This window comes from Watersipora subatra, chromosome 9 (genome assembly GCF_963576615.1).
Source record: "Watersipora subatra chromosome 9, tzWatSuba1.1, whole genome shotgun sequence".
Taxonomy (NCBI): Eukaryota; Metazoa; Bryozoa; class Gymnolaemata; order Cheilostomatida; family Watersiporidae; genus Watersipora; species Watersipora subatra.
The window spans coordinates 18,875,112-18,900,981 of record NC_088716.1 but is presented as its reverse complement, the minus strand read 5'-3'; the positions used below and the strand labels follow the sequence as shown (position 1 = coordinate 18,900,981).

General features: G+C 37.5%; 1 protein-coding gene across 1 annotated transcript in view; it reads right to left on the bottom strand.

Annotated features, from left to right (window-relative positions):
• The window catches only part of LOC137404471 (uncharacterized), a 144,295-nt gene that overhangs the window by 70,940 nt on the left and 47,485 nt on the right, over positions 1 to 25,870 (bottom strand). Inside the window, exons 2-7 of the mRNA XM_068090682.1 lie at positions 18,964 to 20,936; positions 18,802 to 18,885; positions 18,298 to 18,509; positions 18,012 to 18,197; positions 17,544 to 17,763; positions 15,758 to 15,922 (exon numbers count right to left, since the gene is read on the bottom strand). Of these exons, the coding sequence (XP_067946783.1) occupies positions 15,758 to 15,922; positions 17,544 to 17,763; positions 18,012 to 18,197; positions 18,298 to 18,509; positions 18,802 to 18,885; positions 18,964 to 20,860 (2,764 nt within the window). The 5' untranslated portion in view covers positions 20,861 to 20,936. The remainder of the gene's footprint in view (positions 1 to 15,757; positions 15,923 to 17,543; positions 17,764 to 18,011; positions 18,198 to 18,297; positions 18,510 to 18,801; positions 18,886 to 18,963; positions 20,937 to 25,870) is intronic.

Genomic DNA, 25,870 nt, shown 5'->3' with positions numbered 1-25,870 from the left:
CAGATCTACTACTGATACCTAATGTACTGGAGACACCACGTTTACTAGCAGTTTCCAGTGTACTATAGCGACTACAGGTGTCATATTAACACCATATCTACTACTGGTACCTAATGTGCTGGAGACATCAAGTGTACTAGCAGTTCTCAGTGTAGAAGCCACTACAGGTGTAATATTAACACCAGATCTACTACTGATACCTAATGTACTGGAGACATCAAGTGTACTAGCAGTTCTCAGTGTAGAAGCCACTACAGGTGTCATATTAACACCATATCTACTACTGATACCTAATGTACTGGAGACACCACGTTTACTAGCAGTTTCCAGTGTACTATAGCGACTACAGGTGTCATATTAACACCATATCTACTACTGGTACCTAATGTACTGGAGACATCAAGTGTACTAGCAGTTCTCAGTGTAGAAGCCACTACAGGTGTAATATTAACACCATATCTACTACTGGTACCTAATGTACTGGAGACACCATGTTTACTAGCAGTTTCCAGTGTACTATAGCGACTACACGTGGAACAGTAGCACCTAGCACACTTAGGACATTCAGTGCACCAATGAAATCTATTGTACTTGTGACATCCAGTGTAATAATGACTGTGAACTATGGGCTACTGATGCAATAGTAACACCTAGTAGAGTCTGTGTACTAGTGATCCCAAGTGCACTCATGGCACCCAGGATACTAACGACCCCCAAGGTACAAATAGCACCCAGTTGACAAACGAAATCCTCGTTACACACAGCTGAAAAGCATCTTTTGCACAACCAAAGTATTGATCGGCATCCGCAATGCGTTGTTTATGAGTCGTGTTGACACAAAGATCAAGACTTACTTGGGTAGAGATTGATCTGATGTATCGACGAATGGCTTGAATAGTTGGTTATTATGATCTCTACACAATTTTAACATTTTCCAGTACACGCTAGTTGTTTCCAAGATGAGCTTTAGAAGGCTGATGACAGCAGGGCTTCACACATACAGCTATTTATATATGTATTTGGCCAAAGGTACTCCCACTAATAACATATACACGAAATTCACTAGTATAAATTGGAATTGTTCATAAAGCGTTTCATATCATTTTCTTGATAATTAAATATGTAAAAACCCTTTTTTCACAGCTCAATTTCACAAAGTATTTTTATAGTTATTTTTATCATTGTAGGTCAACATCTTTTTTGAAGAAAATATAGCACCGAAAATAGCTGCATATACATTATTGCTATCACTATCGCTATCAATATATCAATTATTGATGATCCGCGTTACAATATATTAATAGCCTGACAACAATACTTCAGTAATGATACTGAAAATCTAGTGAGGATCTCATAGGCCTTCACACAACTGAGATCATTTATCAATGATCAATACATTTTTAACTCACCACATCTTTAACATCTCACCATAATCTTTGATATCGCGACAATAGTGACACCCACCGTACTAGCAACACACAATGTACTCGTTATTGACACCCGGTGTGCTAATAAAATATTAATATAAAAAGTGAAGAATTGATTCAAATTCAACAGCAGCATCCTATTGCTATGGCAACTCATTTCCGAATAGGAAGGCAAGGACATGACTTTATCACTGACCCTCTGGGTTCTTCTGTTTATAAAACTGAAACTTTCCGCTTGCTTCTGATGTAATACTGAAATACATCCTCGGTTAATGTACCAAGTTAAAGAGAAACTCTTAAAAAGGAACAGCTAATTTTGACAAGAACTTTGAATCCAACCACTGTATTGTCTGGCTACACAACGGATGTTGCATGGACAACTCCAAGATACTAATTCCGAGAAGCTGTATGATTTGCTGCTTCTTCTAAACATATTAGGAATGTAAAAATTCTTTCAGTTAGTTTGTGCTGCTTGAATACCAGTCAAAGTACATGATAGAAAATACACAGCAACGTTAGTCAAACTAAAATTTATACATAGTATTTGCTATTAAATGTTCATCTAACTTGTGCACTGGTCATCAAGTAATGAAATTACTGTGGGTTATAAAGAATCGATCATCGGTAGACATAATCTCATATTCAGACCTGTTTGTATCAATAATTTTTGGTACTACTTGTTAGGATTTTACTTTCACTCTGTCATTCTTCGTTTATTTATAATGTAAAACCTGAGGATTGTGTTCCTTCAGTGTAAGATGAGATAACTCTGAAGTAGAAATGAAAAGGCTGAGGAGCTTCTGCAAGCGTACAACTTAGTGTAAAATTTTTTTAAATTTGTAAAAACTAGCGTTTTTTGGCAAAAAGGTTCAAAGGATTAGCTCTGCGAAATTACTAAATTGTATAAGGTCATATCTTGGTGACAAATACTGATGACTTTTATTTAGTTTATTATTTGAAGGCTAATTAGAAACTACTAGTATTGCTTGCTGCCACAACCTGTGCTATAATAAGAGCCGTGTCTGTCCATTTTTCCAATTGTCTGTGGCCACAGTGAAAGCGTTCAGAAAAAATGATTGCGCCATACAGGATTTTAACCTAGTTATTCCGATTGCAGCCAAATGATCTATCGTCTGCACCACTTGATCACCTTGCTCCATTGTGGAATATTTATGCACATAGTTATTACACATAATGAACCCTCGCAGCGCTTGGGACTACCAGCACACTAGTAGTTTGCAAAAGCCAAATGGTTTTTATACGATCAACTTCTAGGACAGCTCTATGCGGTTTTCTTCATACACATCAAACGATTGATAACAGTTGACTTTGCTTTGTTGGGTAATGAAACAAAAGTTGACACAAAGCGTAGAGAGACCACTCTAACTTCCAACGATACTTTAATCTTCTTTATCAATGCATATCAATTTGTTAGTTGTAATGCTTAGTGTTAAGTCATAAAAGTCATCTGTAAATTGTCAGATCATCTATCAAATCATAGGGTACACTAAACTATATCATATTATCAGTAAATGCGGTTGCAAAAATAAACAACACTGCATGATTGACCCACCTTAATTTGGAAAGATATACAGTAGACTCATATAATATAGGCTTCACTGAACAAAAATAATTTATGTAAAAGCTTTTCCTTTGTACTGCATAAGAAACTTTAATACAATTTAAGGTGGAAAGTAGGTGAAAGGTTTGCAGAGCAATTTGATTAACTGGAATCCCATAGTCACCCTTAAAAATATCGCTTTCTCTCTTTTGATACTTAGGAGGCAACATAACCTATAGGGGTATTTTTCTTAGTTCCTTAGCATCACATGTACGAATAGAGTAAAGACAAGAAGTGGCTGCACAACTATTCAGAAATATTTAAGTGAAGTCAATTGGAGCAGGTGTTGGAATGTCACTCTATCAGCCTGAATGTCACGAGTTGGAGTCTAGCTGAAAAGCATCTTTTATTCTAGAATCTCAGCCTGGCTTTGGAAAAATAGACAGAAAGATGCCTGATGACCCGGTTGCAATTTTATGGAGTCGTACGCCTGCCTATACGACTCCGGGAGGTAAAAAGCAAGGAGGTCGTTAGGTTGAGTCCCATCAATGAGAAGACCATTCTTGAAATGCCTTTCTTCGTGGCTCACCGGTGTGTTATGAAGCTTGAGAAACTCGTGATAATTTCAGACAGTCGACCCCTTTGTACGGACAAACTTTGGCAATTGTTACCTGGCGACGGGCGAGTGGTACAAGAGAAGGTAATACTGGCTAGGACCAAGAAAAAAGAGACCCCAACCGAAATAAGGGCTGAGCGGGAGTTACTAAAACATAGGCCTGAGGACCCAGAGTTTAACCAAGAACACGGGACCTAGCTAAAAGAGCTCTGAAGGCAACTGCAAAGTGAACAGAAGGAATAATGAAAGCGCAATGTCCTAAAAGAGGCAGCCAAGCCCGCGAGTCCCTCGCTGGCCCAACCCTCGAGGCCGGGCCAAAGAGCACTTGATGTCCCTTGGCAAAGCTCTCGACCATCTGACCAATAGTTTAAATTGTGTGTGTATTTGTCTCAGTAAAATAAATAAAAAATTTTGTATATATGCTCATAAAAAACTGATGCTGACTAAAAATACATAAATAAAAATAAAAACGTGAAACCATAAAAATCATATTACTTGGTAAAAATGTGATTAAGATATGATAGGCTATACACATAGATCTATAAAACGGTGTTTGCATAGGTTCACTCTAAATTTTATTGTAGACAGGCGTTCTGAGGATAGTTTTGGCAAAACAAAGATTGGTGCGGCTTCTGATCTGGTTTGAGCTTTTTATGGCTAGGCGGCAGTCATATAGCTGTTGGACAGACTGCAACTCTGAAACGCCGCTAAGTTTCATAGCTGATTTTACTACCCTTTGTAATAACTTCTTAGAGTCATTGGTGAGATGGGCGGATTGGATGTGGGTGTTGCCCTAACACAACGGCAGGGATGGAGAGCGTTTTGGCCAGGCTGCCATTGTAAGCAACTCTCTAATGACGGAGAAACTCATGTCGAGTCACATGTTAATATGTTTGGTTGCATACAAGTAGTTAATAACCAGTACATGGTTATGTCAATAACACATCAGTATGTTGATAGTCTGTAGTGCTTTGTTCTGGGTTGTTTCAACCTATCTGACATTGACAAATATGCGGTTATGAAACTAGGGCTAAAGATTATAAAAAATCCCATGAAGCAATGAATGAATTGAAGCAAGTGATTAGTTGTACTAGTAAAATGTTTCAAGGAGATATACCTTGTGCTGCAAGCCTCTAAAAAGGCTTGCAGAACAAGGTTACGTCTAATGTGATTATTGAAAAACCAAGTCTTTTGCCTTTGAATCATTTTGTTAAAATACATAATTCTCCTATATATATCAATGGGAGTTGATTATGGAAACGAGTTTATTGAAGAAAATAGTATAACAGATGCTCTTAAACAGGTCTCAATGAGACAAAATTAGGCAGATTTTGAGAAAACAGGCAACACAGGAAATCAGAAGATACACTTGTCATCTGGTCAAAAAGTTAAAACAGACCACTCAAAATATTATAATTAAGAACATATTCATATACAGTAGACGCTACCACAATGTAAATAATATGTAAGGGGAACAGTTACTGAAAATCCAAGTATGTTCATAGAATACCGATTTTATTGAATTTTCAAAAATAAATTACATGATTTGCGGTTGTTTTGGCGAGGCTTTTATCCGGCCAAAGGGTTAACGGAAAAATGAGAGACCACAGAGAGTGAAAAACTTGACCATCGTATTAGCCCACCTCGCCAATGAAACAAGACTGCCACCTGTGATAATATGTACATTTTTAGCGTAAAAGCCAAATGCCGCAATGCATATTTCTGTCAGGAATTCAAGTACAAGAAGAATGATGGATGGACGATAGTGGATGTGTCAAATGAAATGCAATGCAAAAGTGGGGGTGTCTCTCATAATATTTAAATTGATAGATTGACACTCGAACACCTGACCATTCAATTGCCTTTATGTATTTCAGAATGATTATGCGATTATTCTCTGCGCTTCAACACACCTGACGACCTTTCACGAAACACTAGATAGGCAGTGTACTAGTAAATATAACGGAGATGCCCATATGGGCCGTTTTCTCTCCCAAGTAAGCCTACGGCCTGAAATAACACAATGTTTTAAGGTTAACTACGGGACTATAAGAAATCAACTTTGGGACAAATCAAATAGTTTACAAAAACTCTTTAAAGGTTGACTTGCAATAAAATTCACATTACTGTTATTTGGTATCAAAAGATTCACCATGTCTTACTCTGATATGTTGTAGGTGCAAAAGACGTGGGAATGTGATTACAAGCTCTTAAAAGCTAAAAAACGAACAGTTAATCGCAGCCAGCAAGACCGCCGTAGTTTGGATTTGCTTTCCAAAACGGCTCAAATATGACGTATTTGTTCCAGCATGGTTTCTGTTTACACTTTCATGCAACCTCATTCATCAAAATATTTTCACAACTATACTTCACACATTCAATAAAACCATGTCTATTGTTTTTACGCGTCTGTTTTATCGCCATTGCAATGCTGTCACTTTTAGCACTGATATCTTATAACTTACCGTAAAAAATCGTTAAACCTTTTAACCTTAGCTCGAAGGAGTATATATCATTGTCTGATAGTCATGACGAGCCTGTTGGTTACCTGTGATAATCGAAAAGAGCTGTAAAAATTATTTGCGAAGTATTGGGTCACGTAATCAGATTACGACTTGACGATTGAATAATGCCGAAAGAAAACTGTATAGTAGCGAGCATCTATATTTGACACGGGGTCTTCGGTAAAACCCGAAGTGTTTGTCGTAAACTAGTGCTACGATAAGACTCACATTAAGCTTTTTATTGGCCTTTCAATTCGCGTGAGAACATACGTGACAAGACGATAACCAAACTGGAATGATTACGTCAGATAAATAAACAGATTCCAATCTACGGCGGCTTTTCGTTTTTGAGCTTTCAAGAGCTGGTAATCACATTTCCACGTATTTGACACCTAACACAACAGAGTAAGACATGGTGAATCTTTTGATACCAAATAACTGTAATGTGAATTTTGTTGCAAGTCAACCTTCAAGATATGTGTAATTTACTTTATAGGAGGTATACGTTATAGGAGCGTCTACTGTATGTTGAAAATTGTCTGCTATATACAATAATTCCTGTGCAAAAGGTTGTGATAAGATAGCCAATCAGAAAAGTGTTATTTTCTTTCAGTTGGCGGAGGAGTGTAGTCAGGAAATAGGTAGAGCTTTTTACCATCAGTCGGTAAGCACATCAGAGTGGGCTGCTGTCTGCTTACTCTTGGATATCTGTTGTTAACCTCTATGCTTTTTGCTCTGACTTTCTTTGCTATCTACAAAGTGAAGCATACTTTAGTGTATCCAATAAAAGCCCTGTTTCAGTTGCAGGAGTATTATGGTAGACAGCCAAGCATGTTTGTGAAGGGGCATACGTTCCTGATGGTTGGACATGCATGTGGTAGAACTGATAGAGTTCTTACACTGAATTGAGAGTTTAGGCAGATATTGAAGTTTGAGCAGCTAAGACTGCTGATAGATTAAGGTTTGCCCTAATAGTGGCAGTCAATGGGTTGAGAGAAAGATGAGTAGAGGCTAGATGAAGAATGCTAATTTGACATGGAATATGTTGAATGAGGCATTGAGGACTCAAAAGGTGGTGAATAACTCAGACAGGTTCTTGAGAGTGGAGAGTAGAGGTGGTGACTTGAAAAGAAAGATTAAGAAGGGAGTCAAAGAAAAGCAGTCAGGCATAGTACCAAAGGGGTTGTGATGGGCGACATGATTTGGGAGGTATGTATTCTCGTAGAGGTAGTCCTAGAGACAGTAGGAAGTTTTATGGAGATGACAGTGTAGATCGACATTTTAGTGGGTATGGGACAAGGAGTTGAGAGTATAGTAAGGATAGGGACAGTAGGAGGAATAAAGAAAATACGTTAGTAGATATGGAGCAAGGAGTTGAGAGCATAGTAAGGACAGGGACAGTAGGAGGTATAAAGACAATATGTTAGTAGATATGGGGCAAGGAGTTGAGAGTATAGTAAGGATAGGGACAGTAGGAGGTATAAAGACAATATGTTAGTAGGTATGGGGCAAGGAGTTGAGAGTATAGTAAGGACAGGGACAGTAGGAGGAATAAAGACAATATGTTAGAAGGTAGGGGGCAAGGAGTTGCGAGTATAGTAAGGACAGAGACAGTAGGAGGTATGAAGACAATATGTTAGTAGATATGGAGCAAGAAGTTGAGAGCATAGTAAGGACAGGGGCAGTAGGAGGTATGAAGACAATATGTTAGTAGATATGGGGCAAGGAGTTGAGAGTATAGTAAGGACAGGGACAGTAGGAGGAATAAAGACAATATGTTAGAAGGTAGGGGGCAAGGAGTTGAGAGTATAGTAAGGACAGAGACAGTAGAAGGAATAAAGACAATATGTTAGTAGATATGAAGCAAGGAGTTGAGAGTATAGTAAGGACAGGGACAGTAGGAGGTATAAAGACAATATGTTAGTAGGTATGGAGCAAGGAGTTGAGAGTATAGTAAGGATAGGGACAGTAGGAGGAATAAAGACAATATGTTAGTAGGTATGGAGCAAGGAGTTGAGAGTATAGTAAGGATAGGGACAGTAGGAGGTATGAAGACAATATGTTAGTAGATATGAAGCAAGGAGTTGAGAGTATAGTAAGGATAGGGACAGTAGGAGGTATAAAGACAATATGTTAGTAGATATGGAGCAAGGAGTTGAGAGTATAGTAAGGACAGGGACAGTAGGAGGTATGAAGACAATATGTTAGTAGGTCTGGAGCAAGGAGTTGAGAGTATAGTAAGGACAGGGACAGTAGGAGGTATAAAGACAATATGTTAGTAGGTCTGGAGCAAGGAGTTCAGAGTATAGTAAGGATAGGGACAGTAGGAGGTATGAAGACAATATGTTAGTAGATATGGGGCAAAGAGTTGAGAGTATAGTAAGGACAGGGACAGTAGGAGGTATAAAGACAATATGTTAGTAGGTATGGAGCAAGGAGTTGAGAGTATAGTAAGGACAGGGACAGTAGGAGGTATAAAGACAATATGTTAGTAGGTCTGGAGCAAGGAGTTGAGAGCATAGTAAGGACAGGGGCAGTAGGAGGTATGAAGACAATATGTTAGTAGATATGGAGCAAGGAGTTGAGAGTATAGTAAGGATAGGGACAGTAGGAGGAATAAAGACAATAATTATGTTAGTAGATATGGGGCAAAGAGTTGAGAGTATAGTAAGAGCAGGGACAGTAGGAGGAATAAAGACAATATGTTAGTTGGTATGGGGCAAGGAGTTGAGAGTATAGTAAGGACAGGGACAGTAGGAGGAATAAAGACAATATGTTAGTAGATATGGAGCAAAGAGTTGAGAGTATAGTAAGGATAGGGACAGTAGGAGGTATAAAGACAATATGTTAGTAGATATGGGGCAAAGAGTTGAGAGTATAGTAAGGACAGAGACAGTAGGAGGAATAAAGACAATATGTTAGTAGATATGGAGCAAAGAGTTGAGAGTATAGTAAGGACAGGGACAGTAGGAGGTATGAAGACAATATGTTAGTAGATATGGGGCAAGGAGTTGAGAGCATAGTAAGGACAGGGACAGTAGGAGGAATAAAGACAGTATGTTAGTAGATATGGGGCAAAGAGTTGAGAGTATAGTAAGGACAGGGACAGTAGGAGGAATAAAGACAATATGTTAGTTGGTATGGGGCAAGGAGTTGAGAGTATAGTAAGGACAGGGACAGTAGGAGGAATAAAGACAATATGTTAGTAGATATGGAGCAAAGAGTTGAGAGTATAGTAAGGATAGGGACAGTAGGAGGTATAAAGACAATATGTTAGTAGATATGGGGCAAAGAGTTGAGAGTATAGTAAGGACAGAGACAGTAGGAGGAATAAAGACAATATGTTAGTAGATATGGAGCAAAGAGTTGAGAGTATAGTAAGGACAGGGACAGTAGGAGGTATGAAGACAATATGTTAGTAGATATGGGGCAAGGAGTTGAGGGCATAGTAAGGACAGGGACAGTAGGAGGAATAAAGACAATATGTTAGTAGATATGGGGCAAAGAGTTGAGAGTATAGTAAGGACAGGGACAGTAGGAGGAATAAAGACAATATGTTAGTTGGTATGGGGCAAGGAGTTGAGAGTATAGTAAGGACAGGGACAGTAGGAGGAATAAAGACAATATGTTAGTAGATATGGAGCAAAGAGTTGAGAGTATAGTAAGGATAGGGACAGTAGGAGGAATAAAGACAATATTTTAGTTGGTATGGGGCAAGGAGTTGAGAGTATAGTAAGGACAGGGACAGTAGGAGGAATAAAGACAATATGTTAGTAGATAGGGAGCAAGGAGTTAAGAGTATAGTAAGGACAGGGACAGTACGAGGAATAAAGACAATATTTTAGTAGATATGGAGCAAGGAGTTGAGAGTATAGTAAGGACAGGGACAGTAGGAGGTATGAAGACAATACGTTAGTAGGTGTGGAGCAAGGAGTTGAGAGTATAGTAAAGACAGAGACAATAGGAGGTATAAAGACAATAGCAAGGAGAGTTATGTCTCTAGACAGAGCAGGTAGTAGAAAAAGTAATGGAGAGAAAGGCTGCTAAAATTTCAAGTGTAGTGGTCATGAGATGCGGAGTTGTCCCATCATTAAGTATTTTTCTTGTTGGAAGAGTCCACGCAACCTGTGACTGCAGGGACAAGAATAGAGCAGTAAGATACGAAGGGTGAGGTAGCTGAAATAAGCAAGGTGGTAACCTTGACAGCAGCTATGATAGATATGGTAGTCGAGGTAGTAGTAGGGAGTGATCGTCATAAGTAATACTAGGTGAATGCCTGGCATTGCTTGAGAAATAAAAAGATTTTGCACAGATTTATTTTTCTTTAACATATACCCTAGGACACTTATATTTCGCTAGTATTTAGTTTCGTGAGTAGCACACAGAGTAAAATTTCGCTGCAACTTAATTTCGCGGCTCTGATGAGTGCGAAATTATAGTGATGTGAAAATAAATGCAGTGGAAAAACAATACATTCCTCAGGTCCAGTTCACTAATAAGAAAAAAATTCAATTTGGGAATAGTTCGTATTTGTAAACCACAGGTTGAAATGTGTGGGTGAGATCGACAATTGAATTTGATCACTTGCTGCCATTTGTTTCTTAGACTATCAATGACGTCTAGGTCCCTCCCGCCGTAACTTTCACACTCGAATCCCAAGAAGAAGAAAATAGATAGGTAACAACCAACTTCACAACCAAAACTGTATAACCCTTACGCTGCCATAAACACATTTATGCGTTTTTTAGGGACCCTGCCATAAACGCATTTTTGGACTTTCTCAGCAATTGTGTGGTAACCTGATTTTATTATTTGTTGACCACATAACCCACGGTCTTTAAGAGTTTTATGAAATTGACTGTGTTGTCCGAAGATCTCTCTATAAAATCAGCCTAAAACAACGAAGCAATTTTAAACTTTTGTTTGAGAATTTCTAATCTAAAAACGAACATTTTTCTGTGAGTTCATTAACTACCCCGCGCGAGTCATAAAACAGGTAATTAGTTGTTGATGACATAATAGCCAATTTAGATTTTCGTGATTATACAGATAATTAAAATAGAACTTGAAAAAATACTGTATACATATCATGAAGCAATATAGGCAATTTCGGTAAAATGGCTGGCACTAGGCCGGTAACGAATTTGTACATGGTTGGCAGTGAAAGAGATAATGTGGTTGGAACTGATGAGGGTTGATATTGTTTTTGGATGGTAATAAAATTCATCACTACAATAATTATTCTTCAATTTTATGACTTCACCTACCAGACTTTCATCCTCATCAGTTACAAATTCGTTGACTAAACTGATATAATCTTAATTTGCTTTGCCATGCTGCTCAGTCGGTGTATTAGCTATAATGAGTTTACCAGAAATTTCCCATTTATCCCAACCACAGACGAAAATTGCCTGCATTTCTAATATTACGATTTTATTGTGGATATCAATGAACAAAGCTATTTAACTTCGCGTTTTCGCTCGTTCGTTATGATAGTTTAGTTTCACTCATTAAATTTTCGCGAGAGTATGACACCGCGAAAACGCGAAAGTTAGATGCCGCGAATACATAAGTGTCCTAGGGTACAACATTTATCATTCTAACTTTTAAATGAAAGTGTTTGTTTATTCTTGCATGTTCGGCTAATGCATAATGCAAATATTTGAAATCTCGAGGCATAACTCAAACAGATTGTTGAAAAACATTTCTTATTCGTCAAGATTTAAAACAGATAATAGACAGTGGCAGGTAATGTAATTGCCACTGGTTAAGTTTCTTTACTCAATGAACTTTAGTAACATAAGCTAGTAACTTAGGCTAGTCTAAATATTGACTACAGTAAAAGCCGTGTCCGTTCGTCAGAAGCCAGCATTAGGAAAAAATATTGCAAGTAACTGGAACCAAATTCGTACATTCGCATGCACGGATGTGAAGCCAAGCATACTACAACTAAGCCTTGCAATAAGCCTTGGAAGTGAGGCTGGGATAAGGAGAAAATGGCTTGGAAACTAAGGCATGGAATTGTGCATATAATCGGATATATGATCACTCATGGCACATGGGACTCAAAGCGTGCTAGCATGCTTGCTTTTAATCCAATCGCTATTAACTGGACATATGAGTGACGAACAGACCAAATACCAACGCGTGATTTTATATTATTAGATAGGTAATACCCTAGGACACTTATATTTCGCTAGTATTTAGTTTCGTGAGTAGCATACAGAGTAAAATTTCACTGCAGCTTAATTTCGCAGATCTGATGAGTGCGAAAATATAGCGATGTGAAAATAAATGCATTAGAACAAACATAGTTGGATTCCTCAGGTCCAGTTCACTAGTACAAATTTCTTTCAATTTGGAACTAGTTTGTTTTTGTGAACCGCGGGTAGAAATGTGTGGGCGAGATCGACAATGCGACATGATCGCTTGGTGCTATTTGTTTCTTGGACTATCAATGACGTCTAGGTCCTTGCCGCCGTGACTGATGTGGCACCAATATTATATCTCAGGTATTTATAGCACGCGGTGGCCATGGCTCAAGGTTGTTATTGTTTGGTAATAAAATTCATTGCTACAATAATTATTATTCAATTTCTATAACTTTCCCTACCAGACTTTCATCCTCATCAGTTACAAATTCAGTGACTAAACTAATATCATCGTCTTCCCCGTTAGTCTTGGCTTTTCCACAGGCCCGTATTCCCTGGGGCAGCTGGCCGGCTGAGCCGCCCCAACTTTTTAGGAATTTTTGGCGGCTAAGTATAGTCAAACTCAGAGAACTCGCCCTTGGATAAAATGTATAATTTTATCACGAACACTTGGTTAACTCGAACGGATTTGTTTGGTCCGTTCCCACGGAATGATAAATTGCTTTAGATAACTCGACCTCAACATCATTAACTCGAACAGTTATTTGTTCAACGGCTACGGGAATGGTTTTTATCGCTGTAGAATATCACTTTATTCCAAGCCATAAAAATAAACGTTACCTTTGAATAGCTTTTGGGCGTCATTATTATCATGATCGGCAAAATATTTTTGTTAACGACTTTTATAAAGGTTTGCAAAAGGTCAAGTTTTACCAAACATCCACTTGGCAATGGCCCAACGAAAGCGTGAAAACCTTCGGATGAACTAAAAATAAAATCGGCAAAATTGATCTTTGTTGAAACGCTCAAAAGAAAAAAGATGTCTTTTTTTTCTGAGCGTTTCAACTGCGGTCAAGTTTAGTCTATTTTAATCTGAAAATGTCCTAGCAGTCACATCACCTAAAACAAACAAATCTCAAATAATAGAAAAAATGTTTATACTTTCCGATAAAATCTTTTAAAACTTTACGTGAGATGCCCGGTTGAGGCCTTACATGAAATAAACCTGTTGAGGGGGCTGATACTGCCCCTCCAAACCACCAGATGCTCATAACTAGTTGCCTAACATTAGCCGCCTCAAGTTGCAACCAGGGAATACAGGCCTGCTTTTCCAAAAGAACTTGTTATCTCAATTTGCATTGCCACGCTGCTCAGTCGGCGTATTAGCTATAATGAGTTTAGCAGAAATTGCCCAATGAGCCCAACCACACACAAAGGTTACCTGCATTTCTAATATGACAATTTTATTGTGGATATCAATGAACAAAGCTATTTAATTTCGCGTTTTCGCTCGTTCGTTATGATAGTTTAGTTTCGCTCACGAAATTTTCGCGAGAAGATGACTCCGCGAAAATGCGAAAGTTAGATGATGCGAATACATAAGTATCCTAGGGTAAGCGGGTGTCACCATAAATGGAAATCTAAACTAGAACTAGTCATCTCCTGAAGTACAGAGTAAGCAGAGTGTTCTTATGGTTTGTTAAATAATAAAATCTACTTTACAAATCTCTGATGTCTAAGAAGCTGAGAGAAACACCTCAAAGTATAACAATATTTACTAAGATACTGTTTAGTAAGAGGTGAAAAATGAATAACGAGAGTTATTGACACTATTATAGCTATTATAAAGGTAGTACCTGCTCCTCAAACAGCCTCTTCACATCCCGATGACAGCTGTGTTTATAGAAAGCTTCCACAAGGGCTCTTATAAAGAAGGAACCATGAGCATCATGCCTTCCAGAGACATAACCTGTAAATACCAACACAGCAGTAGCTCCATTTACTCACAAGCAGTATAATAACAATATATTCATCTCATTATTGTCTAACAACTCTTGAGCCGTAGAAAATGAAGAGCCGCAGAGATTGTACAGAAATTTCTGTTACTAGTGAAAACAGAAATTAAAGATTAAAACAGATAAAAGATTATCTCCATTAGCAAACATTAAAAAGCACAAAAACTATAACTTTGGCGATCAATTTAAAGCTAAGCAAATCTTGGCATGGCACAAAAATATATAACCTACAGTTATTACAAACTGTACTTACTATGCGTATGTACACAGGGGTTGACAGAGAGTCTATAGTCTAAATACATACAGCAATACTTGACATGTTTAGTGTTTAGTTCAACTACTAAACTGTTTAACTGAAGGTCCACAGACTAGCAGGTTTAATTATTGTGAAGGAAAATAGAGACAACAATAAAGGAGAATTTAAACAGATGTATGGGCCGGTATGGAGTTGAGTGTCGGAGAGGATATCCATCTGGTTTTTGATCGGTATCGGTATCCTCGGTTTTTGTGGGTTTCGGTATCCTAATTCAGTATGAGATGGTCGGTATTGTTAGTATAGAAGGTTGGTATAAGGTTTTCCTGTCTCAAAGAATCACCTTTGCTTCTGTTGGTGAGATGGTGGCATAGCAATATATTTAACAAAACTTGGAATGTGAAATGAAATTAGTAAATCACAATGGTGTGTTGAATTAATGTCTGAGGAGCGAAGTAATAAGTTATACCAGTATAGCTACATTGACATATTTATTCCAATACAGTGCAATGAACGAATCATGCTACTGAACGTTTACGCGTCAATGTAATTGATGAATTATTGTGTGACTAGCTGTGCTACCCGGCGTTGCTCGGGTAATAGAAAAGTCTTTGGACAGAAAATTGATTTGTATTTAACATATAACAACATGTGCCATTCTAACTTTCAATCTACGTATCATGAGTAAATTGTCTTATAAACATTAAAAAGTAGTGAGAGTTGCTAGCTATTAGCCTGCTCTATTAGCCAGTATGTTTAATAATGTGAGCCAAAAGCTTCTCGTAATGTTATACAAAGAAAAAGCAAAGCCGTTGGATATTTGCTCTCATATAATGACTTTATTGGCATGTTAGACATACAATTTCTGTTAGTCTAGTGGGTAGGACATCGGACTGGTGAAAGGCAGGGTCTGAGATCGAATCATCTTCGGCACGGAATCTTTATTTTAAGATGGATGACTTTAAAGTTGATAGACTGCCGAAAATATCTTTTACCGAAGGTAAAAAACGGATAAGTACCGAAATGCAGAACTACCAACGGTTAAAGTAGCAATGCAAAAAATGGTGAGTTTTTCAGGATACCAAGAATCCTTCAGTTCGGTATGAGCGGATAACTCCATACCAGCCCAGCCCTAGTACATATCACTTTTTCTGTGTTACAATCCAATTTATAGGTAAGACCATCTCCTACCGAAAACCTTTCAATATACGCATATGTAAATGATTTACCAGGAAAGCTCGCATTCATGATGAAAAAGTCATCCCCCGCCAAAAAGTCAGCTGTATTAGTACTGGTAGACTGAGAGCTAGATGTGGAAGGGAGGGCAACAGTTGAAGTAGGGTCTGGAGATCTAGAGGAATGAGAGATATTCCCAAATGGTAGATCATAGCCACCTGTAAAAGATAATCATATATGCTACCAGCAGCTATATAATTACTCTGTGTTGTGGAGGAGGTAACAGTAAGTAATTTAGGTATATCTGGTGGGGATCAGAACTGTAAAATGAATACTAGAGATCCTCAGTGGGTTGTGTGAAGTTGGTTGATTTATGTAGAGTTGTCTGCTCTCATTATACATACAATAAGTTATCATGAACTTTATCAATACCTATAAAAAACAACTAACCATCAAAACACCATTAATTTGATCAAAAATTTGTTTCACAATACAGTGCACCCTCGAGATACGATTACACTGATATACGATTTTTTCGCTTTACGATGTTGAACACTGTGAACTCTTCACCTCGCCATACAATATTTATTTCACCATATGATATCGACAAAAGTTTCACCCGAGTTACAATTTGGCAGTCGGTGTGCTCATAACACAAGTCGAAATAACGAAGACGCCGAAAAAGGTATTCGCCGAAAACATTTTCACAACGTTTTGAAGAGACACGATGACCAATTTCTCTCAGGACAGTATTCCGCGTGGGAAAGTTTGTGAAAATTACTCAAACGAGAGTGAATATTTATTTTTAACGTGATACTCTTATTTACTATAAACTTTTACTCAGCATATTTATATAACTACATGTAAATATATATTTAATTCAATATCATTGAATATATCATTCAATATATCAATGGACTCGGCGAGCAGTACAAACATCACAGGGAGAAGGAAGGCAAGGACAAGCTGAGCGGCGATAAGATTTTAGTGATGAAAAGTTGAAACTTAGTGAAATAGTTAAAAATACATACAAAAACTCAGCTTTCTTTAGATTTAAATGTGTGTTTAGTGAGCTGAACTTATTTGAATTGAATTAAAAGCTTATGTTGTACGTACGTATTGAAGGTGAGAACTCCCTACCATGCATACTGAATTTCGTACACACATTATGATGTTGCATTTTACAGTATTGCAGATTAAAATCAATAGGTGCATTTAATACAATGCAGCTATTGTACGTAACTATAGTTACTAAAGTTAACATACTATGTTGGTACTAATTTTCATTACGGAGAACATTTTTATAAAATTTTGGACAAATTTTTCCATTTTTTTGCACTGTATAATTACAATGGTTTCTATACCCGGACATACGATTTTTTCGCCATACGATGCCAACCTTGGAACGGATCAACATCGCATCTCGAGGGTGCACTGTATATCCATTTTTATTATATTTATTTACATGAAAAGCAACGTCAGGTCAGCGTTCCCATAGAAAAATAATGACATTTTCTACTCCCTACCAATCTAAAGTCAGTAGTTAAATTACCCACAAATCTCATGCTCTCACAGCTATAAAACACATAATATCTCTATGATTACTATATAGCCAGGTATTACCGGCATGTGTTAAACCTTTCAGTATTTACTTAATACAAAGATAGTTTATATGACTAATTTGCTACTGCTGCAAGACATTGACGTCAAAGGGAACCATAATCAAATGTCTGTAAAATCTGATGGTAGTTGCTAAAGTCAACAGGTAAAATTTCTCAACAGGCAGTAATAGTCTTTGGCTGTATAATTTAAAGTGCCAATAGAGAATTGTCAACCTACCTCCAGAGCAAGCTTGAAAAATAAGTAGCTTGGGTTTTCCAGCCATGCGAGGAAAACACCGAGGAGACAGCAGATCGTATACTGCAGTACGAGAAATTGCTTGCCGGTCTCTACCATAGAGATGTGTCTCATTCCCATGTGTCATGACTACGAGTACAAACATGCCGTAGTCTTTGTGATCTTCAACCTCTGTCTCCTCACGTATAACTCTCAGCATCTCCTGTATATATTATATGAAGTTGACCTTCACTCTGTATCATCTACTTAGTTGTTCATTTAAGGCTGCTTACGAAGATAAAACAAGTGGTCTTACATTCACTAGCTACTAAAAGCTATGAAACCAGACAGACTTGATAACAAAAGCTTAACTATTCAGTCTATCATAACTGCACTGTTAAAACTTCTGTTGCCATAAAAAATAACACTATATATAATAGAGAAAGCTTAACAAAAAGATTCCCTATTAACCTGTGCAGGAAGATCCTCATGGATTTTGGTTACAAAAGACAGGCTTTTAAAGAGCCCATCTATATTTTGCTGATCTATTTGTGACCCAGCTCTTTCACTCCCGTCTACGCTGCCATCAGGTGCAGCGAAGTGAATGTTGTTGATGATCAAACAGCGCCCTCTCACAGGATTTGTCATCGCATAGACCTAAACAAAACAGGATTGGCAGTAGACAAGAGTTCCAACTTTAATGATCCTTTGGAGGTGCCATGAATGATGAAGTTTCATATCATGAAAAGAAACTTACAGATGACGAATCAAAGAGCTTCTTAGCCCAGGCTTTTCTACTTGGTTTCACTCTTAAGCGAATGATAGCCAACTCTGCTTGATGTTCGTCCAAGTAATCCAAGCTATCAGACAGCTCACTGTCATCACCTTCAGTTGTGAGTTGAGACTGGGGTTGTACCCTCTTCCCTATCGCATCTTGTTTGGATGATGCAGCTTGGGGCTTTAGATGTGCTGTAATGTTGATAATTTGGTAACATATATGACAGTTTGATGAAAAAGAGTAGAAAGAGAGAGAGAACCTGTCTTTGTAAGAACAGTTGATATTATCTAAGATAGTAGATTTGACTAAATGCATACGTGGAAAGTACTACATCGTAACTCGAAAACATTCAGACCTTGAGTATTTTCAGCTGATCTATTATAAAATTTCAAATACATTATCAGAGTATATGAGTGCTTCTTCTTTAACCAATAATAATTATAGTTATAATTATGTTATTTGGAAGTTACATAGCGCACTAACCACTAGAAATGGCGTGTCGTTGAGGGATAACTTTGGACAGGTACTCCGTCACTTTCTGTGTTTCCTCAACTGAAAGGCTGTAACCTGCAATAAAAAGAAAGATTAATACGAATACAAGTTCTTCCCATAGCAACCATTGAAACAAAATCGAAATTTACTCACATGGGTAGACGAGTGGAGAGGGAATGGTGGGCATGCCAGTCGTCGTGTGTCCAGCCGTTCGCTTGCTGCAGAATGTAGACTGAAATCCAGAGAAAGCTTTTGCGTCAATTTTTAATTTGCATTTCATAGGACCACCAGCTACTTTTGAGAACACAGGACAAAGCCAATCTGGATCCACAAAGGTGCCAGGGTGAAGATCCCGTAAGTACAGACAGTGTGGGCAGACAACATTGACTGACGGTCGAGAGGCTTTCCAGGTTGATGTGATGTATTCCAAGATAAGCTGAGTGGATTCTATGAGACGCTTCCAAGAGGAGGCGAGCAGCTGTGTTGAAGTTGAAACTTGAACAGTAACTTTTTGCTCCGCGAAGAAATGGATAAAATGGGTTGAACTTTCCCCGTGATAAATCGTCGCGCCATTGTTTCGTACCTTCATAGTTGAAGGAAGACTGGTTTTCACACTCAAGAATTTCACTGTTGCTAGATGAAATCCGTAGATGGGTATAGGTAAGCCTCCAAACTGTATTTCAAGTCGAAGTTGAAGATCTCCATCCGTCTCCCAAGAGCCATCCATGCTAGACTGAGAGGCGAAAGGAATGAGATAGTATTCTTTTGAAGGATTCCGCACTGGCCCATGCAACACCTTGAAGCTCTTGAGTAGCTCTACAGACACTTCCCAGGGAAACTTAGCTGACTCCTTTTTCAGCAAATAGTACAGAAGAGCTGAGTCTAGTATACCATCATGTACAAAATCCTCAACCATTTTTTTGTACTTAGTTTCATTTATAACCCGATCTTGATACCAAAATGAAGTAAAAGTAGCCAGCCTCTCTTTCCATTTCTCTTCCGCTCGATGATGAAATAAGAGAGTTATTGTTTCGGTGATATGATGAATCTGGTGGAAGACATATGGTTGAAGTGAGTTTATTTGGTTATACCAGAGGATGCTACCAGTATTGTGCATATATCTCAGCACTGTGTGAGATTCCTCGATGGAAAACGTCTCCTCAATAAGTGAAAGTTTTATGACTGACTCATCAGTTTGATCCGTCACAAACTCTGTGATTTCATTCCACGCTCCTGGAATCACTGTTTTGAACACCTGACACCTCCTATCTAAAGCAAGCTTGAGGTTCCTAATGTTCGACGTTTCTGACTCATCACTGAATATAAAGACCTCTTCAGGATGAAATACTGGTGCTTCGGTATTAGACAAATGTAGGATCTTCTGAAACTCTCCCTGCTTTGTGCCATAAAGATCCCTTTCCTCTGCTAGCATATTTTTTCTAAGTTGGTCAATCTGCTCCAAGAAGTTGTCTTGGCAGACTTGCACACTCTGATTTGAGACAGCATCAGCATGAGTGAACACGAGTAAAGGCGGGCCAAGAAGGGGACAGGACAAATACAAATGAGACATCCAGTCCCAGCACGTTTCTTTCGCAGCCACTCGTGAACCCTTTTTGTGTGAAATTTTCAAAAATTGCTTGAAACTCACGACGAACAATGGAATATTATTTTCTTTCAGCACATATTGGTAAGCAATATGGTAAACATTCTGGCCTCCGTGATCAATAAGGTTGGCAGTAGATGCTGGTAGCTTTAAATCGTGAACTTCAAAGCCTTTTGTAGCTTCATCTATGAAGGACACATCTGACTCGGATCGCTTTGATAAAACACGTTTCCCTTGCTGAAGACTTTTAACAATACTAGTTTTTCCAGCAAGGGAGTTTCCTACAATGGCGACTGGTGCGTTACAGACTTCCATTTCTCTTCCCTGGCTGAGTGCCTTGAAATATTCCCGAATCGCCCGAATTCCATCCTGACATACAGCGTATGGAGGAGATATTAGTTTTGTACATCCATCACAGTCCAGCGTTTGAAGTTTGTTGAGAGCCATAACCTTTTCATCTATCTTTGTAAGTTCATAGTTATTGCTGATGTGAAGCTTCTTCAACTGACTCAACTTGCTCAGCCTACAGAACAACTGAAGCATATTAGTCTTATCTTAATGTTATTTATCATTGTATTTCTTTACTAGGAACTCTTAACAGTCACACTAACACAAACTAACATCACAACCATAACATTCCATCTTATTTTAACTGAGTGTATATTCTACCTCTAACAATACAGTACCAATAATTAACCTTATCACACCTGCTGAATGTTTCAAAGAGACGAGATAGTAGACATAAAATGTTCTTTAATCATAAAAGGTGTTTTTGTAGCAGTTATGAAAAAACAATAATTCTGGGCTGGATAATTTTTCCCAATTATTTACAGCACTGACAAATGATGCCTGGATTCCTTTGTTAGAATGTTAGAAACATTTATAAATATAGTTATAAAATGAATATATATCTTCAAATTTAGAACCAAGTGAAAAATTGAAAGCACCAATAAATTGCAAAGCAGTGCAAAGGGCCACACGCTAAATTATCATCACAGGTTAATTGTAAGCAATAGATGTCAACTGGTAGAGATATTTAGCAGCTTTCAAATGCATATTTATTTAAAGAACCTTGACATGCAGATTTATTAAATTCATTGTTCGCAAATCTTTCGCTCTGCCTGGAGGAAACTAACAATATAGGCGACATTCAGTTCACTCGTAAAAGGGTTAAATTTACCTACTCTAAATTCTGACAAACTATTTAAAGAATACAATGACAGCCTCTATTTTAACGCCAGCTCCATTTGATCGTCACTATGAGGAAGGGTTGAGAAATAGAGCGCCATGGGATCATATAGAAGTTTCATGGTATCTTCAAAAATTTTCTCTAGCAAATTTTTTCCCACTTAAATCAGCTAACATAGTGACAAGCCAAGTTTACCCGGCAGCCATTGTAAAGCTGTTATGCAATTTTTTCCATTAAATAATTATAGCTATAGTGGATGCAATCGACAAACAGTTACATTTGAAACATTGCCAATTGACATGTAATGACTTTTGTATGTGAGTGAGAGATGTGACAGCTTAGAAGCATTTATGCACTGCAGCCAATTTTAACAGATAACTCACAAAACACGTGTTTAATAGAGTCATTGGTGTGATAATCAATTACCATGATGGCAAATTATCATTCAACATGATTAATAAACAAGTATGTATTTATATTTATATATAAACAGTACTTATGTAATCAATGTGCTTTAACGAAGTGTCATGATTCAATAAAATTTGAAAGTTGTATTTTGGATATTACAGCAACTTCGAAACTTGTGACAGAAATTTGCTCATATTTTATGTTGTGAGTGCAAATAATTGTATGTAGAGCTGATCTTAAGTTGGGATTTGACTGTATAATGATTTCTTTTATAGATTTTATAGAATTTGCTATCAAATTAAGGAGTAGAATAAAAAACTTCGTACTATGAAAAATATATTTATAACACATAAAACTTTAGTTGTGATTTTATTCACTGATATCAACCTTTTTACAACTAAATCTGCATATTAAGAAGATTTGAACAGTTTGTAGTCTCAGCCTTCTAATGTTTATGATCATATTTTAGGATGATTATTAGTAGTACATAATGTGTTGGGTGGTCTCTACCCCAAGACAGTGAACATGGATGTACAGAGACCAAAAGCTATGAGGAATGAATGTGTGGCTACAATGAAGTAAAATTGGCACATCATATTAGGGGATTGTCTTTAAATTTCATGTTCAAAAACTGCTGAACAGATAAGATTTAAATTTCGACATATCAGCAATATTAAAAACGATCAACTTGGTATGTCAAGGTTGTACTGTACTAAATTAGAAACCAGCTATGTTTTTCCTTTGATCTCTTCTGCTAGTTACTAAGTGATCAACACAACATGCCGTAAGCCAGTCAGGAGTATTGGATGAGATGAATGAAAACCAATCAAGTGCTGCAATTTGGCTACAGGAGATAATCTAGTGAATAAAAAGCCAAATTTGAAGAACTAGTATATCGATAAAGGAACGTTTAAAATGGAGACTTCATCAAACCTGCAAGTGATAACTTAGATATGTCATATTGTAAGATTAGCTTTTGGGTTTATTAGAGTATAAATACTCCACATGGAGGTTAGATCAGATCTAAGAAAAATCCAGCCCACCCTACCCAGGCTAGCCTGTCTTGACAAGCTGTTGTTTTTGCGTAGTTGTCCCCCCGTCGAGCGGCGAGCAACAACAGCTTGTCACAAGACGTACTGCACCTGATGCATCAGCTGCACTTATAGGGAGTTGTTCTCTTCCGTCTACGCGGCTTGGTTGCGATGTTATGTCGGTCGCTCCATTAGTAATCATAACGGATTTCACGCAAAAAATTATGTAGAAAAAAAAACAAGATTACAACGTTTAACCAAAGACCAGTTTCTGTGATAAACTTTAGTAGAACTTAAGAATAAAATAAGCTCAAAATAAAATCCATAAGAACAAATAAAACTGACTGATACAAAAATAGAAATAAAACTGACTGAGCGCACAAATAACGACATTTTTAGTCGCTGTTGTTGCCTAAGTTCTCAAATTCTAATAAAGTTTACTGCAGAGAGGGGTCGCCAGTTAAACGTTCTTATCTTAATTTTTCTACATACTTTTTTGCGTGAAATCCGTTATGATTACCAAGGGAGCGACCGGGATAACATCGCAGCCAAGCCGCGTAGATGGAAGAGAACAACTCCTTATAAGTGCAGCTGATGAATCAGGTGCAGTATGTCTTGTGACAAGCTGTTGTTGCTCGCCGCTCGACGGGGGAACAACTACGCAAAAACAACAGCTTGTCAAGACAGGCTATAACCAGGCCAGGAAGTACTAAAGCCAAACTCCAGCCTGATAATTAATTCTAATCACATTGCTGAATCCATCATGAACTTTCGCACTACACTGTAGAGCTATTAGACACTGAATGCATAACTGTATGGAGATGGCAAATAGAAGAAGTCTGTGGATGTTTATGTGACATATCTATTATATATAATATCAAATGGACATCCCCATGTCTATGTATAGAGATGTCCATGTGATATAGACAGTTGTCTGTGCCTTGGTTATATGTACATGTGTGTTTGGAATTAGTTTCTGACACGAACTTAGCATACATAGGCTGATCTCAGCAGCCAGAATTTCTCACACAGACCAGGTTACAGTGGATTTCTTTAACAGCCAATACTAGGAACAGACTCAATCTGCTGAGACCACCCATGAGTGATTAGATTGGTTGACAGACTGAAGACAAAAAGTTAAAAAAATTCTGAAATTCAGTGATGAAGAATATTTTGTTGCTCAAAAACTTCCTACAGAGAGTCTGAGTTATACTCACGATTCAGGGAGGTCCTGAAGTTGGCAGCTGTCCAAATATAGCTCAGTGAGAGAAGTAAGAGCTCCAACAACCTCAGGGAGGCCTTCTTTGAAGTTGTTGTTACTCAACCGTAGCTCCTTCAGTTGAGTCAGAGAGGATAGACTGTAATATATACATGTGATAAATTAAAGGTATAATAGTATAGGTTCACAGGCTATGATAAAGTATCTCAGAATATAAAAATGAATTTCTTCTACTATTAAATGAAGAACTGCAGAGCAGATGGGCAGCTAAATTGAAAGCTCAGTTATCATAATAATCTGTATGAATTATTAAAATAAACCAAACTATCACATGTACTGATAAGGAATCAATCTATGATTTATTATTGCATATGTAAATACTATTAAGTCATTACATCATAACAAAGCTACAATTATCATCTAATACACAGTATTGGTGCAATGGAGGTATTACCTACTGCATAATAAGCAGTGCTGGATGCAGTTGCAGTGTTGCTAGTGTGCATTTCACAGTGCTGGATCCATTAATAACTTCTCACTACACTATAGATCTATTAGACAATCTGACATATGTCTATGTGACATATCTATATCACATAAGCATATCCATGTCTATGAATGGAGATGTTAATGTGATATAGACCGATGTCTGTGCCTTGGTTACATGTACATGTGTGTTTGGAATTAGTTTCTCACATGAACTTAGCATACTTAGGCTGATCTCAGCAGCCAGAATTTCTCACACAGACCAGGTTACAGTGGATTTCTTTGACAGCTAATAGTAGGAACAGACTCAATCTGCTGAGACCACACATGAGTGATCAGATTGGTTGACAGACTGGAGACAATCAAAGCTGAAGCTGTTTACTCTGAAGCTGGTTTTATTTCCAACTTTCAAACACCATCGATTGTGTGCAATGTGTAGTAACAGTGACAATGCTGAACAGACACATTGAAATCCAGCAGTGTCGGGTTATCCACAGTATCAACTTCATACTAATGCATAGTTGCAGTATGTATGCAGTTTAAAGTTTTGAAGAATACATATTCACAGTACGCATGAAATGCTGGGTTTCAGGTAATACATCATGGAAATAAATGTGCAGTAGACCGTAGTGGGTAATTGCCAGTTGGAGTGCAGTTGCAGTAAATGTCTACTGTGTATTAGAGAGATGTAATGCACTAAAATGTACTGCAATGACGCAGTGCAGCTCTAATGCATCACAACCATAGTTTGTAGACATGAAAATGATTTTGTTCCATTATTACCCACTACTATGGATATTATTCCATGGTTTACTATTGTATATGTAATCTATTGATTAATTCATAAATTTTTTTTAAAAATTTAAAATAAAACTCTTAGGTAATCATATGACACATGATACACAACTACTGTGTAAATTAATTAAAACCTTTGGAGTATAGAAACTCTGCTGAATAAAATTATTACATAACATAAACTTTTAATTGATTTCAAAAAGTAAAATAATTTTTTGCATGTGGTAACAAGAGCAAAAGAGATTCTGAAATGCATTGTTAGAGAATATACTCCTTTTGCTAAGAAAATATAAACTTGATTGTAATATTAATGTAAACTTATACATGAA